A 16,056-nucleotide genomic window follows, 5' to 3' on the forward strand; every position below is an offset into this window, starting at 1 on the left:
TTTACTCTAAGTTTTGAACATTCTAACAGAACATTCTGTTCTGCAACAATAATAAGGTTCTAAGATTCCATGTTCAATTCAATGAACCCAGATATTCTTTAGAAACGTTCGATTTCCACCATCACACCGGTGTGACGGTACCGGCTTAAGGGTTAAAGAAATGAATGAACAGACACATACAGTAGATAAAACCAGTAAGTGTTAATGGTTTAAAGATAACACCATTAAGGGAAAGCAACTTAGAGTAAATCCAAACATACACACACACAAAAACACACACATACACACACACACACACACACACACACTCACATTAACAAAACTGGTTTTATCTATGTGTCTGTTCATCTGTTATTTCTTTAACCCTTAAGCCGGTACCGTCACACTGGTGTGATGGTGGAAATTGAACGTTCTAAAGAATATCTGGGTTCATTGAATTGAACATAGAATTTTAGAACCTTATATTGTTGCAGAACAGAACCGTCTGTTAGAATGTTCAAAACTCCCCTGCTTAAGGGTTAATTGTATGTCTATGTGCTTGTGTACAGATATTTGAGTGTGTGTGTGTGTGTATTAATGTGCGTGTTCCCGCGTGCTGTCCATTCAGGGGAGATCCTGCGCATGACGCATGTTGCCCGTGGGCTGGACTCTGACGGCGTGCTGCTGTTGGACATCGTGGTGAACGGACACATCCTCCAGTTGCCCTCTAATGCTGACATCAGCCTGAAGGTACGACCTCTGACCCCTCACAGCTGACCACGGGCCTGCTCTAGAACACCAGGTCACTTTCCGACCACTGATGGCACTACTCGCCACTAACTTCCCTCCCACATTGTTTGTGTGTGTATGTATGTATGTGTTTTTTTTTGTGTGTGTGTATGTTCATGTAAATGTACCGGTATGTTCATCTATGTTTGTTTATGTTAATGTTTGTGTATGTGTGTGTGTGTGTCTGTGTGTGTGTGTGTGTGTGTGTGTGTGTGTGTGTGTCTGTGTGTGTGTGTGTGTGTGTGTGTGTGTGTGTGTGTGTGTGTTCATGTAAATGTACCGGTATGTTCATCTATGTTTCTTTATGTTAATGTTTGTGTGTATGTGTGTGTGTGTGTGTGTGTGTGTGTGTGTGTTAGGACTACTCTGAGGACTACATCCAGACTGGAGCAGGCCAGCTGTATGCCCAGTCCACGCGCATGTTCAGCGTTGACGGCGTGAGCGTGCCGTACTCGTGGAACCACACCATCAGCTACGAGCGCAGCCGCGGCCGCATGCCCTACCTGGTGGAGACGCTCCACGCCGCCTCCATCTCCGCTCACTACCACCCCCTGGAGGAGGTGCTGGAGTACACCATCCAGGCCAGCATTGCCAAGGGTCAGCAGGGCTCCTCATTAGGCCCTTCCTGTTATTCTTCCTTTTATTTTCCTCTTATCACCCGGAGAGAAGAAATACTCTTTTCTGATTGGCTGGTGGGGTGGCTATTAATTCTGAATAACAGGACACCTATGAAGTAGATCTGGTAAAAAAAGTTTAATCACCGTTCCATATCAATGCTTATGAATGGTAACTATAACAACCATAGTAAGACGACGGATGAGCCTGGAAGCAGACTTCGCAACAATGAAATCAACTGTAAACAAGCTCAACTGTATCAACAAGCTAACTGTCCATGCTATCGCTGTTATAGGCCCAAAGAAAGTTGTACAACAAGAAGGCTTCTTTTTAAACGGAACTATTTCCTTTGCGTGCTATAAAGGCATGACTATTGCCTATAGTGGCAACCGGGTGATAAGCGGGATAACGGCCGCCGAGGTGTCCTGTTATACGGAATTAATGGACTTAATGGATTTATTCCGTATAACAGGACACCTCGGCGGCCGTTATCCCTTACTTAATGGCTGTTTCCATTGTTTACCCATTTTCAGCCTCATTAATATGTTTGTGTTCATTGTCCAAGCCTTTTTGTTAGTTTTTCCTCTCTTTGTTCTCTGTCTGACAAAAATATTGTTGCTCAGTATAGATTTTACAAGACATTCTAGGTCTACATCATGATCTCCAATTCAGATTATTGTGTGTACTTCTGATGATCAGGGAAAGGGTAGAGCAATGGTCTGGCTGGGGTGGGTGGGGGTCTGTTGAGGGGCAAAAATGTCCGCAAAATGTTTGTCCCTGCAAAAATGCAAAAATAATAATAATAAAAATATTATAATCAAGCAGTTAGCAATTAATTATTTAATTGCACATATTTTCTCCAGGTGACCGCAGTAACCAGTGTCCCGGTGGATTCCAGCTGGACCCCACTGGTCCATACTGTTCAGGTACGACCAAGCCAGAGTCTCACTAGCACACCAGCACCCTTAAGACTTGTTCACAAGATTCATTTTTATTTTGTGTGTGTGTGTGTGTGTGTGTGCATGCTTGATGAAGATGAGAATGAGTGTGAGGAAGGTAACCCCTGTTCTCACACGTGTCACAACGCCATCGGCACATACTACTGTTCCTGCCCCCGAGGGCTCACCATATCAGCTGATGGAAGGACGTGCCAAGGTATGAGCGCTCTCTCTCTCGCTCTCGCTCTCTCCCTCTCAGTCTCAGTCTCTCTCTCTCTCTGTCTCTCTCTCTCTCTCTTCTCTCTCTCTCTCTATCTCTCTCTCTCTATCTCTCTCTCTCTCTCTGAATCTCTCTCTATTTCTCTCTATCTCTCTCTCTCTCAAACATACACCCTCATGCACTCACATATATTTGCACATATGTGGTATATATTTAGAAATCTGAACGCTGACCTTTGACCTTGTCGTGTGCGTGCAGACATAGACGAGTGTGCGCTGGGAGGCCACGTGTGTCACAGTGGGCAGGAGTGCGAGAACACCATTGGCTCCTACCGATGCGTGATGCGATGTGGGCGGGGCTTCAGGAGGACGACGGACGGGCTGAGTTGCCAAGGTCAGCAGGCCCCTCCTTTACCTCGCTGTTATGAGACTGTTCTCTGTCGGACATGTCTTACCGCCAGTAGCTAATTCAACCTGGCCAGCCGATCAGAACATGCCCTCATTTCGTTGTTCGTTCTTCTTCTTCTCCTCTGCAGACGTGAACGAGTGCCAGGAGTCCAACCCGTGCCACCAGCACTGTCTGAACACCATCGGCAGTTTCCGCTGCGCGTGTGAGCCAGGCTACCAGCTCAGGAACCGCCGCTGCATCGGTTAGCACCCTCTCTGGGCTTAAAAACGCCACAAGCATTAGCGCTCGCCCAGAAAAGACATCTCTTGTCATAAACAGCATACAGCTAAGCTACTCCTCTACTCTCCTGTCTAGTGTCTTCCCCCCTGAGAGTGGCTTTATGGGGTTGAGTTGTTCTTGTGTAGAGCTCTAAGTCTTCCTCTGTGAGGAAGAGTGTATGTAGGTCACAGCTCTGCATGTAACATTACCCCATCTGTCCCCAGATATTAACGAGTGCAGACAGCGGGTGTGCCGATCGGACCAGCAGTGCAAGAACACGCGTGGCGGGTACACCTGCATCGACCTGTGCCCATCGGGCATGACCAAAGGTGGCAACGGCACGTGTGTAGGTGAGGGCTTGAAGGCACCTGCAACTAGGTCAAACTTAGTCATACTTACAGTCAAGGGGTAGAAACGTCATTTGGCGGATCTGTGGGAGTGCCCATGAACCACAAACGCACGCCCCAGTTTGAATACATTGATATTAATATTGATTATTGACCTTTAGTTTTAGTTATGAATTGAGTGAAATATTTTTTAATTTTAAAGGAATGACAGACTTATTTCAGTGTAAATATTCAACTGAATTCAGTGTTGCTGTATTGTAGTATACAGTAGTATTATCTGGCAGTGTATTAGTGGGCCAAATGTCATGCATGTTTTGTGGTCTGTCTCAGATGTGGATGAGTGCAGAGATGGCACGCACCAGTGCAGGTATAACCAGGTGTGTGAGAACACACGCGGCAGCTACCACTGCACCTGCCCACGGGGGTACCGCTCCCAGGGCGTGGGCCGACCTTGTCTGGGTATGTACACACACACACACACACACACACAGGTATACATACATAGCAGCTGCCCCAAGTAGACACATTACAAGTAAATACTTGTACACAACATGCATTGTAAGTGCATACCAGTGCATAACAGGGAGTTCACTTACAAGCATGCGCTACGTGCACTGACAAGCACCTCCACACATGTCAACTAAAGGGCACACACAGACACACACACAGACACACACACACACACACACACACACCGAACACACACACGCACACACGCACACACACACACACACACACAGAGACGCACACACACACACACGCACACACACACACACGCACGCACACACACACACACACACAAACACCGAACACACACACACACACACACACAGCTGCATTCCACTGGCTGCAAGGCTGCTGCTTCTGCTCCCTCACACTGCTCCCATTCTGCTGTCACTCACTCATTTTCCCCATCTCATCTTTCCCAGTCACCCAGCCACCCCTCTGCCAGTAGTCTGGGCTCTGCTGAATAAATAACAGCAGCAGTGCTGAGAATGACCTCCTCAGCTCCGCTCTCAGCATCACTCACTGTCTCCACCGCTTGGCTTACACCACCTGCTGCTGCTGCTTCGCTTTTAGGCAGACACTTGACAAAAACGCTCCTGATCAGTCAACATGCTGAAGTAGTTGTAAAAACATAGTCAGGAAAGATCCATCCAAGTGGTGGAGCGTAGTTGTAAAAGATTTGTAATCAATGAAAGATCAATCAAAATGTTTCAGTAGTTGTAAGAGATTTAAAATACAGTAGGTAAAAGCAATTTAAAAAAAACTGGCTCTTAAATTCCAATTCAGTTATTGAATTTCACTTGCATTTCAATTGAGGTAAGTAGGAAGTAGTATTGCAATTCGAATTTTGCACAACCCTGGGTGAAAGATCAGTTAAAATGGGAAAGTGGCAACAGTTTTGTAGTCAAGGAAGACTGAGTGAGTTACGAAGGATAGATTTGTGTCTGTCATCACAACAAAGCCCTTCCCCCCAACTCTGTCCTTTTCTCTGTCAGTATATTAGTGTCTGTCCTTTCCCTCTGTGTCTGCCTTTGTTCAGTCTGACCTTTTGCCTATGACCTTTGACACTTGACCTTTTGGGCTCTTGGCCTGTGGCACTCTCAGCTTTTCTAATGGCATTCATGGTCACAGTTGGACCTCTTGAAGTCCACTTCAAACCTCTGGCCTATCTAACGCCATTAATTCTTTCATTAACTAGTCCTGGTACATCCATGTTGCCGGCTGGCATTGTGTGAGTGTAAAGTGTGCTCCAATGCTTATTCAGATCCATGATGAATCTGATCCATCTGATCCATTCATGATCCATGTTTTTGCCATCCATGTTTTTTCTTCCTGCTGCGAAGTGAAGTTGGGGCATTTCACTGATACCCCCTCTTTGTCCTTCACCCCTTGCTCTCCCTCTCTCCTCTTCTTCCTCTCCTCTGTGTCATCTCTTCTTCTTCCTCTCTTCTCTTGCCTCATACCTTTCTCTGTCCTTCACTCTGTGTTCCACTCCCTCCCCTTTCCATCTTCGTCCACTCTCCTGGCCGTGGCGGCTCTGTTGTGGTGGCAGACATTAACGAGTGCGAGGCAGTGCCCCCGCCGTGTGCCCACCGCTGCGCCAACAGCCCCGGCAGCTTCCGTTGCGTGTGCCCGCCTGGCCAGCACCTCCTGGGCGACGGCAAGTCGTGCGCCGGGCTGGAGCGCTTGTCCAGCTACCAGAGCCTCACCTACGGCTACCAAGGGTGGCAGGGCTCGTCCGGCGGCGGCCGGCGCTACCACAGCCTGGCGGCGCAGAGTTTCGACTCCTACCAGCGCCCGGCGACACCCTCGCGCTCGCGCCGGCACGCCGCACACCCGCAACGCCCACGCTCGCACCCTGACCCTCTCTCCTGCCCCCCGGGGCTCAGGCCAGGGACTGGCCGCTGCGTAGGTAACTATGGGCAACGAGGGGGGAGGGGGGGGGGTGAGAGGGGGCAGCTGCGGAGAGCGACGTGACTCGCATGACTCATGTAGGACTGATGGGATACATGTGTGCAAGTTTGAAAGCAAATACGTCTGGATAGAATAGGCTTCATGTGTGAACTGACTAGATGCAATAGAGTAGGCCATGGCATTTACATATATGTATTTGTGCATGCATTGATGTGTGTTTGTGAATGCGCGTGTGTGTCGTTGTGTGCGTCTTAATGTGTGTGTGTGGCCGCATCCGCAGACATCAATGAGTGTGAGCATCGTGACACGTGTCAGCACGAGTGTGTGAACACACCTGGCAGCCACAAGTGTCTTTGCCCCTCCGGCTACCGCCTCATGACCAACGGCAAGACTTGCCAGGGTAAGACCACGCCATCACAGTTCACACAGGACACTACCTTATCTACACGTTTCAGTTGGTCAGTCTCAATGGTATTGTCAGTGACCGTGCTGGAAAACCTTCTGGGAACAGACCGCAAAACCTACTGTGAATTATTGGCTTCCTTCTAATTGTTACCCGACATGTACCTAGATTTGCATTGCGTTTGTTGTCTTTCCACAGACATAGACGAGTGTCAAGAGCAGAACATCCAGTGTGGAGCCAACAGGATGTGCTTCAACATGAGGGGCAGCTACCAGTGCATCGACACGCCTTGCCCCCCCAACTACCAGAGAGATGGTGCAACAGGGTACGGCATTAATTCAACTGAATCATACAGTTCGATATGCAATTCAAGTCAAGTCAAGTTTATTTATATAGCGCATTTCATACACAGAGGTCATTCAATGTGCTTTAAACAAAAGCAAACAGTAATAATAAATAAAAGCATAGAAGTGCAATAGTCTACTAGAATGATTCAAAACATTACATGGTTCTGAGCTTCGTCAAGCCACATGTTTTAGAGCAAAGCAATCTCAGTCATTTCTGCCAGTGTAGTAAATGAGCACTCCCCCTGGTGGTCATTACCTGTAGAAACGCATGCATGTTTATCAGTGTAAACTACACACCTCACCGCTAAATCCATTATTGGAATGTGAACTTTAGCAGCAACTAAGCGTTGTCAATGCTGTGTTCTGTTTGCTTGCTGTGTAGTTTCTGCCTGAAGAACTGCCCGCCCAACGACCTGGAGTGTGCGCTGAGTCCCTACGCCCTGGAGTACAAGCTCCTGTCGCTGCCGTTCGGCATCGCCGCCAACCAGGACCTGATACGGCTGGTGGCCTACACGCAGGAGGGCGTGGTGCACCCGCGCACCACCTTCCAGGCGCTGGAGGAGCAGGACGAGCAGATGCCGTTCGCGCTGCGCGACGAGGGCCTCAAGGGGGTGCTGTTCACCACGCGGCCCCTGCGCCAGCCGCACACCTACCGCATGAAGGTGCGGGCGCTGTCGTACGGCACCGACGGCAACATCGACTACCACACCACGTTCATCGTCTACATTGCCGTGTCCGCCTATCCCTATTAAAGGAGCACTTTATGATGGCAAGAGGGGAGAGAAAGAAAAAGAGAACGAGTGAGAGAGAAAAAAGGATGGAAAATAATGGACACAGTCATGTCTCTTTCTCAGCAAGAGTTGGGTTGAGTGTGTATATGAATGTGTGGGAGTGTGTTGTGTGTGTGTGTGTATGTGTGTATGTATCTGTGTGCATGTGTGATAATTTTGTTGGACACACTTGAACAAACAAAAAAAATTGAATCCAAATATCCAATCACCTGTCAGAGGAACTGCCAACTGAATGGGTATAGGGGATGGCTCGACATCGCCCCCTGGTGTCTTGGAGGTCTTCCAAACCTCTCTTCCATTGTTGGCCTGTACAGGGAGCTTCAAGTGATGAGATGGATGAGGCAGAACCAAACGGTTAGATGGCCTACTCAGGCATATTTCAAGTTGAGGGTTGGAGAAAAAAATGCAACCAAATGGCTACGTCTACCTACTAACTTATTAATATGTGCTTGAAAATGGATAAGGTCGGTGTATCAGCGAGAGGGGGCATAGTTGGAATAAGCGATGGTGCTTGTGTGGGTGACATGAAACTCCAATGGGCTTGGGTTGTCCCTCTCCCACCCATTTGACACCCAACCTCAGGTAAGCATACAAACCCATTGCATAATAGCCCCACCGCTTTCACTCGTATGTGTGTACGTTTATCCTCAGATAACCCTAGTACTTCAGCCCACAGTCCACTACTCCTGCGGTCCCATACAGCCACAGACATCAGTCAGTACCTAAGATGTATTCTATTTTGAATATTTGTATATAAGTGTTTTTATTCTGTAATATGATTCTATACTGTACGCTATTCATGTCTTTTTGTAAAAAATGAAACAATAAATGTATGACACAAATCAACTAGTGTGAACTTTCTTGTGTGTAGAACATGATGATCATGTTTCAATCACCAGGAAAACATATAAGCAATGTATCCAACAGAGCCTCCTACACCACGTGCATATTTATAAATCTTTTAATTTCACCACAAAAGCACAAACATAAAAAAGGAATATTACGTAAGGCAATCTTTACACCAGTTTGGTACATTGTGATTGGTTGGTTGGTTCTTTTTTTTTTTTTTTACTTCTTCTGCATTTGGTCACGTGATCATGACATTTTGCCGGCAATGGCTGTTGGGTGCAAATGGAAAGGTTGCAGGACAGTAAAACATAACATGATAGTCCTTTCCAAAAAAAAAAAAACAATGGCATATAGACATGTGGTCCCCAATTGTATAACCATTGGACATGGCTAAACACTGACACTCCTGGGTCTGCAGTGAGACACGAAACAACAGACAGAAAAGAGACGAGTGGAATCCATTGCACAACTCGGCATTAAGTGCCGGAGCAAAGTGAATCAAGCACTCCCACACACTCACACACACACTCACACATACACACACGCACGCACGCACACACACACACAGTTAATGTCCATCACTGCTCAAATCCGTCACACCATTAGGACACAGAGGGATTAGGGCAACGCACTCTTGACGGGATGTGATGTCGAAACACCTGGAATCTTCCAGAACGACGACCAGCTGAGTAGAGAGCTGTTGCCCAGGCCACTCGATCAATGTGACATAACAAAAAACAAAATGCAAACTAACAATAATACAAAAGTTTGTTCGTAATTCCTTACATGCTCTCTGTGTCGCATGTGTGCAGGTGAATGCTGTGCATTAAGATTGATGTCTGGGAGATCATGAGTTCTAAGCAAGGTAGCTAATGCCCTATTGCATGATGGAAGCCGGGATTAAGCGAGGCGGTGGTGAGAAGAGAGCACGCAGCTTCGTGGATATTAATCCTAATCCCGAAGAGCAGCTCATATACACTGTCAACCTAACCCTACCCCTCCTGTCTCCCAATCTCAATCCCTGTCTGGCTAGTCTCCGCTCCGTCAACAACCCCCCCACCCCCCGCCACACTTCCCGACTGTGCACTTCTACAGATGCATGCAATGTAAACCAAACAGGCTAAATCCTTGAAGCACCGTTGTGAGTTCAGACTGATGTTCTTTTCTCTGCTGTACAGTGAGCACAGTACTCTTGTGTCTGAGGTCACGTAGAGGTGGTGCACTGGTTACAGAGCAGATGTGTCCCATCTGCCCAGCACGCAGACAAAACAACCACACTAACAGAGAGAGAGACATAACAACAGACATAACAACTATATTGTCCTAAGAGAGTCCGCAACAACCAACAATTGTGTTGGTTTGCACAATGCATCAGTCACACTCAGGCTGGGTTGGAAAAGGTAAAGGAGGGCGGTGGTGGTGGTGGTAGGGGGGGGTAAGTAAGTCCCACTGACAGCAAAGGAGGGCGGTGGTGGTGGTGGGGGGGGGGGGGGGGTAAGTAAGTCCCACTGACAGCAAAGTCCCAGATGTCTGGCCGAGTCCCTTCTCAAAGGCATCTCTGTCTGAGTGCACAATGTTAAGAGGTGATGACTAGTCCTTAGCGGCGCAGTGGACTGGCATGGACGTGCCGGGAGTGTGGGGTCCGATCCAGTCCACTCAACTCAGTGCACCGCCAATCTGGTCCACAATCCCTCCAGAATCGGAACCACATGGACTAGGGTGCAGTGGGGGTGGAGGAAGCAGAGTCCAAAGTCCAACTCCACTGAATATGGTGTAGTAATAAAAAAAAAAAAAAAAAAAAACTGCTAGGTGTGTTCTTAAGGTGACAAGCCGGGAGGCTTTCCTGAGAGAAGCGAAGCTAAAAAACTAACTTTAACTAAAGTGATGGCACTGCTGTTTGAGTTTGTGTGTGTTCGGGTGTAAGTAGAACACAGATGGCCTGAAAGCTCAATGAAGCATGTTTTTCTGTGTGTGTGTGTGTGTGTGTGTGTGTGTGTAAAAGCTCTGTTAAATAGCTTGGAAACTAAAGAGAGAAAGAATAGATATGAGGAAAGGGCATTTCACCACAGGACCGTGTTAAAGTACCAGCTCATACTCCTGTGTGTGTGTGTGTGTGTGTGTGTGTGCATGTATGTTAATGTGTGTGTGTGTGTGTGTGTGTGTGTGTGTGTGTCTGACAGAGAGCTACCCGCCAGCTGCTTAAACTGTCTTCCTGGCTGTCAGAACCCTCACTATGCAGCCAACCCCTCCGGCTGAGAGAGCCTGAGAGAGGGGACAGGACAGAGGGGACACAAAGACAAGGGAGAGATGGAGAAAACATATTATCTGCATGCCCATAACACCAGTATATGCATAAACATGAGGTTTATTTATATTTACATTTCTGTCAGAAAAATAGTAAATATTCTTTTATAATTCATATTCATAGGATAACTTGTAATCAGCCATAAATACAATGCAATTAAATCCAGTTTAACCTGGTTGTCCAACATCTGGGTGGCAGACAGTGTTAAATGGTGGGCAGATAAGAGGAGAGATTGTGTGTGTGTGTGTGTGTGTGTTCTTTAGGAGTCTTTAATCCAGATGTTACCAACTGCCTGCTCTTAGGGGTCAAAGGTCGTGAGCGCTCACCTTCTCGTGCCACTGGAGCAGCACGGCGCTGCTGTTCTCCGAGGGTTTCTCGAAGCCCTTGTAGATGTACTTCATGAGCAGGTCCACCGAGGTCTTGTCCAGCGACTGCACCGCCTTCTCGATGTCGCTGCTCTTAAAGGAGCTGAGCACCTTGAGCACCAAGCCCTCGGCGCGGTCCTGCAGCAGAGCACAGCATAACGTCACACACGACACGACACATAACATATGTTAAGAGGTGATGACTAGTCCTTAGCGGCGCAGCGAACCACACCGAGGCCAGTGGACTGGCATGGACGTGCCGGGAGTGTGGGGTCCGATCCAGTCCACTCAGTGCACCGCCAATCTGGTCCACAATCCCTCCAGAATCGGAACCACATGGACTAGGGTGCAGTGGTTCACATACAACTCAAGGTAGGATAAAGTCACCAATACAACAGCGTCTCAAACTCATGTTCTAATGTTTGGCATTCAGGGTCTATTTAGCCACAATAACCTCTCTGTCTCACATACATACAAGCATGCAGGTACGCACACAGGCGCACACACAAAACACACACACACACACTCTTAACACACTTTCTGCAACCTTAAGCACAAATTTATCATGAAATCCACAAGTGGTTTCATGATAAATGGCAGATCTCAACCTCCCACCTCAACATGAACACTTCCATTCAACATTTTTGGTGTTACTTAAAAAGGCAAAAAAAAACTGCACACAAAGCAGCATTACATTCAGTAGAGCCTGTAACAGGGTCAGAGAGAAGGTCTGTGGGCTTCAAACATGAAACCCACACAGCCTAGTTCAAAGGAAGAGCACATCTGCTTTTAAACATTGTATTTATCCAAGCCCTCACCAGCAGCTTCCTCTGAAATATAACGTGTCACAGCTTCACTTTTACCTGGACTGTTGCCATTTTAAACTTTCTGAAAGATCTAATTCCAAAAAAAAAAATTCACCTTTTATGAAAATGTATTTCAATGTAATTCAAGCAAAATAAACTAATAAAAAATGTATTTTTGTTAAGGCAAATTAAACCAAAGGAAACCATAAATGAACACTATCGAGGCAACCCAATACTAAATCAAAGTTTTTCTTGTTTTTCCATGTACTGTATGCCAAATGAGATGAATAGAGGCAGAACTTAAACTGATCACCAACTGGACTAACCTTGACGTTCTGGTTCTTTGTGTTGATTGGAGGGTTCTTTAGGACAGCTTGCAGAGCACCCATCAGGTTCCCCGTAAAAGGGTTAGGAGTTAAGGGGAAAGAATCTAACAAGCACTCAATGTAAACAACAAACCCCCTAAGGGTGACAGATGCAGAAGATAGTCAGACTAATTCCCCCATGACAAAGAAGACCTAAGGTATCAATCGCATGTCGTCGTTGTCATCATCTTTATTGCTAGACTCCTATTCCATTCAGACAACACATACAACACACACAACACATAACATGCATTTAAAAAGAAAGCATTGCCACTTCTTAAAAAAGACACTTATATCAGAGTGTAAGATAATGTATGGCTCTAATCTTTGATTTGACAATGATGTTCTGACAGTTGCCAAGCGACATATAAATGCAAACATAAAATTGCTCAATAACGCCTGCACTTGCACTACAGCACCTGGGTTTCTTGAGTATCCATATTCATGATAAGCAACCTGAAGCCTCTGGATACACATCTTTTTGAATTCCACTACTAGTCCACAAGGGAGCACTATACAGAAAACAACAACATGCCTCAAGGAGACTTAACTCTGACATTGATCGAACTTGTTATCATGTCAGTTTGAGCATATAATATGCAACACTGCTTCGGTGTCATAATCAGAGATTTCAGAGAAGTCAGTTACGACTGCATACAACTAGAAAAATACTGAAAGTCCTGCATCTAGGCCTAAAGCGTATGGCTTTCAACTTCGGAGAAAATTAGCACGCAATCTAATGTGGTCTTCATAAAACAGGAAGTACCTTTTGAGTCACACACACCGACATATATGGACTGAAAATCAACTTCCTCATAGTGATGCTATTACTGGCGCTTCACTAAATTCATCTAACTGCAGAAAAGTGCAGTTTGACATGGGCTTTGCAGCACCGTGCAGTGCAATGCAAATCTTAATGTATTTATTGACCATAAAAGGCAGCCAGGCAGAGAGGGACCATACAGATAGCCAGGAGAAGTACGTACGTTTGAGGAATGCATTTTTACGACAAGTCTGGGCAGACTGCACAAAAGCTCGCCCTCCTCCCCCAGGTTCCTAAATAAGATAGCCTAAAATGAATAATATACTCTTCAAAAAACAAATACTGTATCATAGCTATATCCTACTCCCGTTTGGAATTTGTGAAGTCGAGGGATTTGAAAAGGCTTTTATATGGAAATGATTACACACAATAGCTTTCTTGTGCCGCCAGACTGGTTAGAAATACTGCATATACTGCAAGGCGAAAGACTTGACATCAGTCTAGCTAATTAATTATTCTGAGCACTAGCAATTTCGCCACTACCACTAAGTAATTCAGCTACACTGTTAGTGTGCTAAGCGGCTAGCTACAGCTCTTGTCTATTCATTCACATCTTCTGAATACGGAAAGCAAGTTGACTGTCAATTTCAATAAGTATCTCAATACTAGTACTTAGAGCAAGGAAATGCAACGCCTTTGGTTTTTGAAAGATATGAACAATAACAAGCAAGCAAAGAAAAAAAAATAAGCCATCGCTCCACCACACCCTACAGCTAAGTTAGCGTAAAGGCTATTCACATTCAGTCATAACGAATCAATAGTATGCTTTACGTTGTACTTATACTAACAAGGCACTTGAAGGCATGAATGGATGTCGTGGTTTTACATTAAAACCGATTAAAGGTACAAGAATTCGTGCCTGAATCTGAAAGGATATTGCCTGATAAGGGAGTCAACTTCTGCCTCATCTGGACCGAGTTGGTTCTCGCCCCCATCCTCTTCGTCTACAAACTTGTTCTCGTCGTATTCGTCCACATCTACTTTCCTGAAACGATCGGACACAGTGTTCTTCGACATGATTCCGTGTTTTAAAACGCCACAGACACTAGGCAGATTTTATTAACGATATCAAATACTATGGAAGGCTGTCGGCTGGCTTGATTCCTCTTCCTTCCTCTGTCAAAAAGCGAGTCAGCATTCCATCTACTTCCGCAAAGAGCGCCTCTATCGGTACTGGTGCGGCATTGCATCATATAATGATGTAGGCCTATTTTTTAACGCATACTGATACAGCTTACAAAGAAACAAGTGACCGTTAGAGATATTGATACTTGCCACATGGTGGGTAGTTTCATGTAGTGATACTGACAAATTAAATGAACATAGTTGCATATTACAAAAAATGGAAAGTCTGCTGTTTCCCAACCAGCAGATGGAGCAAGAGTCTAAGCAGTAATATCAGAGTAATTGGTCTCCGGCCCAAACAGCACATATGTTAGCTTTTCCAACTCCCACAGGTCCTTACACAACATTGCCCCAGCAGAAAAATCCATCAATCAGGGTTACTACACACAAACAAAAACACAAGCGTATGCACGCATACACAACACGCGCGCGCGCACACACACACACACACACACACACAAAGGTTAAACAATGAAAAAAGAAAGAATCAGGTGTAGAAGCATGTGTAAACTGGTTTTCGAATACTCTGCCTCACTCAAGCACTACAGACAAGCACAGGTTGGTCATTCATAAAGTGCTTTAAACATGCCTTTGAGTGCCTGCAATTCCAGCCCACACACACACACACACACACACACATACAATCAACTCAGGAAGTCATAAAACTTTTGGCTGACTCATTCATTTGGTCATTCCCTCGCTCCCCACTTTTTTGGGGGTTTGAGTGTTGACCTGACCATGGTCACGCTTGATGGACACACCTAAATGGAATCCAGTTTTAGCCTGTGACGTCCACATTACGTCAAACCAGCCTTCATCTTACTCCCCCCTAAATCTCTAAGCAGCTGGACAGGCTATCAGCACTACCGGCAGAGAGAGCCTATCTCATCAAGGAGATATGTGGACTGAGTCTGACAGAACTGGATTACAAATACACTCTGTTTAAGCAAAGAGGCTGGGAATGTTTAGGACGACAATTATCAGACAAGAGCAATTGATTCCATATGGTTGCTTGTCACCTTTTATGAGGTCACTAATGATGAGCTGTCAAATTCCTAAGTCCGACGTCATGGGCCCGACCGTTCTTTCATCCAAAAACATTTACTAGCGCAGCAAGACGGCTCTTACAAATGTAAACCCGTGTCACCATCACCTCTGTTTCAGTGAGGGTTAAAAAAATCAAAACAAATTATTAGCTATTAGTTATTAGTGTAGCCAGATGATATAATCAGGGTAACATCCAGGCCTCTACGAAAAATAGGATTTTGTTAGGTTGAGGGAGCAAGTGACAATTTTCTTATCGGTCACACTTAATAGCGAAAAAAATAATTTATTTTACTGTCTGTGGGGGGAAACGAGCAGCTCGGGAACAGTTGAAACCGGAAAAAGTATTATTGGCACATTACTGCATCATAACTTAAAGGAAAACTTAAAGGAGTACTGTTGGTACAAAAAAAACAGTGCTACACTCTGGCAGCATGATTTTAAAAATGCCCCCCAGAGTGTAGCACTGTAACTGCCTGGCTGCTCTAGCTGTTAGTTGCAGCAAGTTTACCCCTTGCATCGCGAGGAACCAATCACATCGGTGTATCTGATATAGGCCGGCCAGAGGCAAGCTAAACAGATGAGGACAGCGCTGCAATTAATCAGTCAGTAAACATTGGTCGTGGTGTTATCCAATTGCATCGATGTCCGGAATCAGTCAGTAAACATTGGTCGAATTGCGTGCAGTGAGATTTTCAAATGCATACTTGGTGCCGCCCCTTGAGTTGGGCCATTACATTGGTCAGGGCCAGTGTCGTGTATTGCTCTTTCACAACATACATCAATTACGACATAATGAAAAAATACCCCTAGAGTCAGCGAGAGCAGGGGCGGAAGATGACTCACTTGTGATAGACA

At 45.8% G+C, this 16,056-nt stretch overlaps 2 protein-coding genes across 2 annotated transcripts in view; one reads left to right on the forward strand and one right to left on the reverse strand.

Annotated features, from left to right (window-relative positions):
• Positions 1-8,356, forward strand: part of hmcn1 (hemicentin 1) — a 133,004-nt gene extending 124,648 nt beyond the window's left edge. The window contains exons 96-107 of the mRNA XM_076278925.1: positions 608-729; positions 1,128-1,365; positions 2,247-2,309; positions 2,419-2,538; positions 2,800-2,934; positions 3,077-3,190; positions 3,432-3,557; positions 3,885-4,013; positions 5,614-5,973; positions 6,256-6,375; positions 6,577-6,703; positions 7,108-8,356. Coding sequence (XP_076135040.1) covers positions 608-729; positions 1,128-1,365; positions 2,247-2,309; positions 2,419-2,538; positions 2,800-2,934; positions 3,077-3,190; positions 3,432-3,557; positions 3,885-4,013; positions 5,614-5,973; positions 6,256-6,375; positions 6,577-6,703; positions 7,108-7,477 — 2,024 coding nt within the window. The 3' untranslated portion in view covers positions 7,478-8,356. The remainder of the gene's footprint in view (positions 1-607; positions 730-1,127; positions 1,366-2,246; positions 2,310-2,418; positions 2,539-2,799; positions 2,935-3,076; positions 3,191-3,431; positions 3,558-3,884; positions 4,014-5,613; positions 5,974-6,255; positions 6,376-6,576; positions 6,704-7,107) is intronic.
• A 105-nt stretch (positions 8,357-8,461) lies between these two features.
• On the reverse strand, positions 8,462-14,164 carry arpc5b (actin related protein 2/3 complex, subunit 5B). Its single transcript, XM_076278924.1, has 4 exons — positions 13,907-14,164; positions 12,168-12,240; positions 10,997-11,173; positions 8,462-10,627 (listed from the first exon to the last, which is right to left on the reverse strand). Exons 1-4 carry the CDS (start codon positions 14,044-14,046, stop codon positions 10,565-10,567), a joined length of 453 nt encoding a protein of 150 aa, XP_076135039.1. The 5' UTR covers positions 14,047-14,164; the 3' UTR covers positions 8,462-10,564.
• Positions 14,165-16,056: the final 1,892 nt, after the last annotated feature.

The sequence above is a fragment of the Alosa pseudoharengus genome, unplaced genomic scaffold (assembly GCF_046254945.1).
Source record: "Alosa pseudoharengus isolate Yale_2024_CS ecotype anadromous, Long Island Sound unplaced genomic scaffold, YU_APseudo_1.1 YU_APseudo_1.1_scf_11, whole genome shotgun sequence".
NCBI classification, from domain to species: Eukaryota; Metazoa; Chordata; class Actinopteri; order Clupeiformes; family Clupeidae; genus Alosa; species Alosa pseudoharengus.

Bases quoted from the DNA above. Each gene is read 5' to 3' on its own strand.
- arpc5b (XM_076278924.1), bottom strand. From the start codon at position 14,046: ATGTCGAAGAACACTGTGTCCGATCGTTTCAGGAAAGTAGATGTGGAC. The intron at 12,241-13,906 runs ATATCCTTTCAG...TAACCCTTTTAC, and splicing joins GTTGACTCCCTTATCAGGCA to GGGGAACCTGATGGGTGCTC. The intron at 10,628-10,996 runs GTGAGCGCTCAC...CCCCTCTCTCAG, and splicing joins TGCTCCAGTGGCACGAGAAG to GCTCTCTCAGCCGGAGGGGT.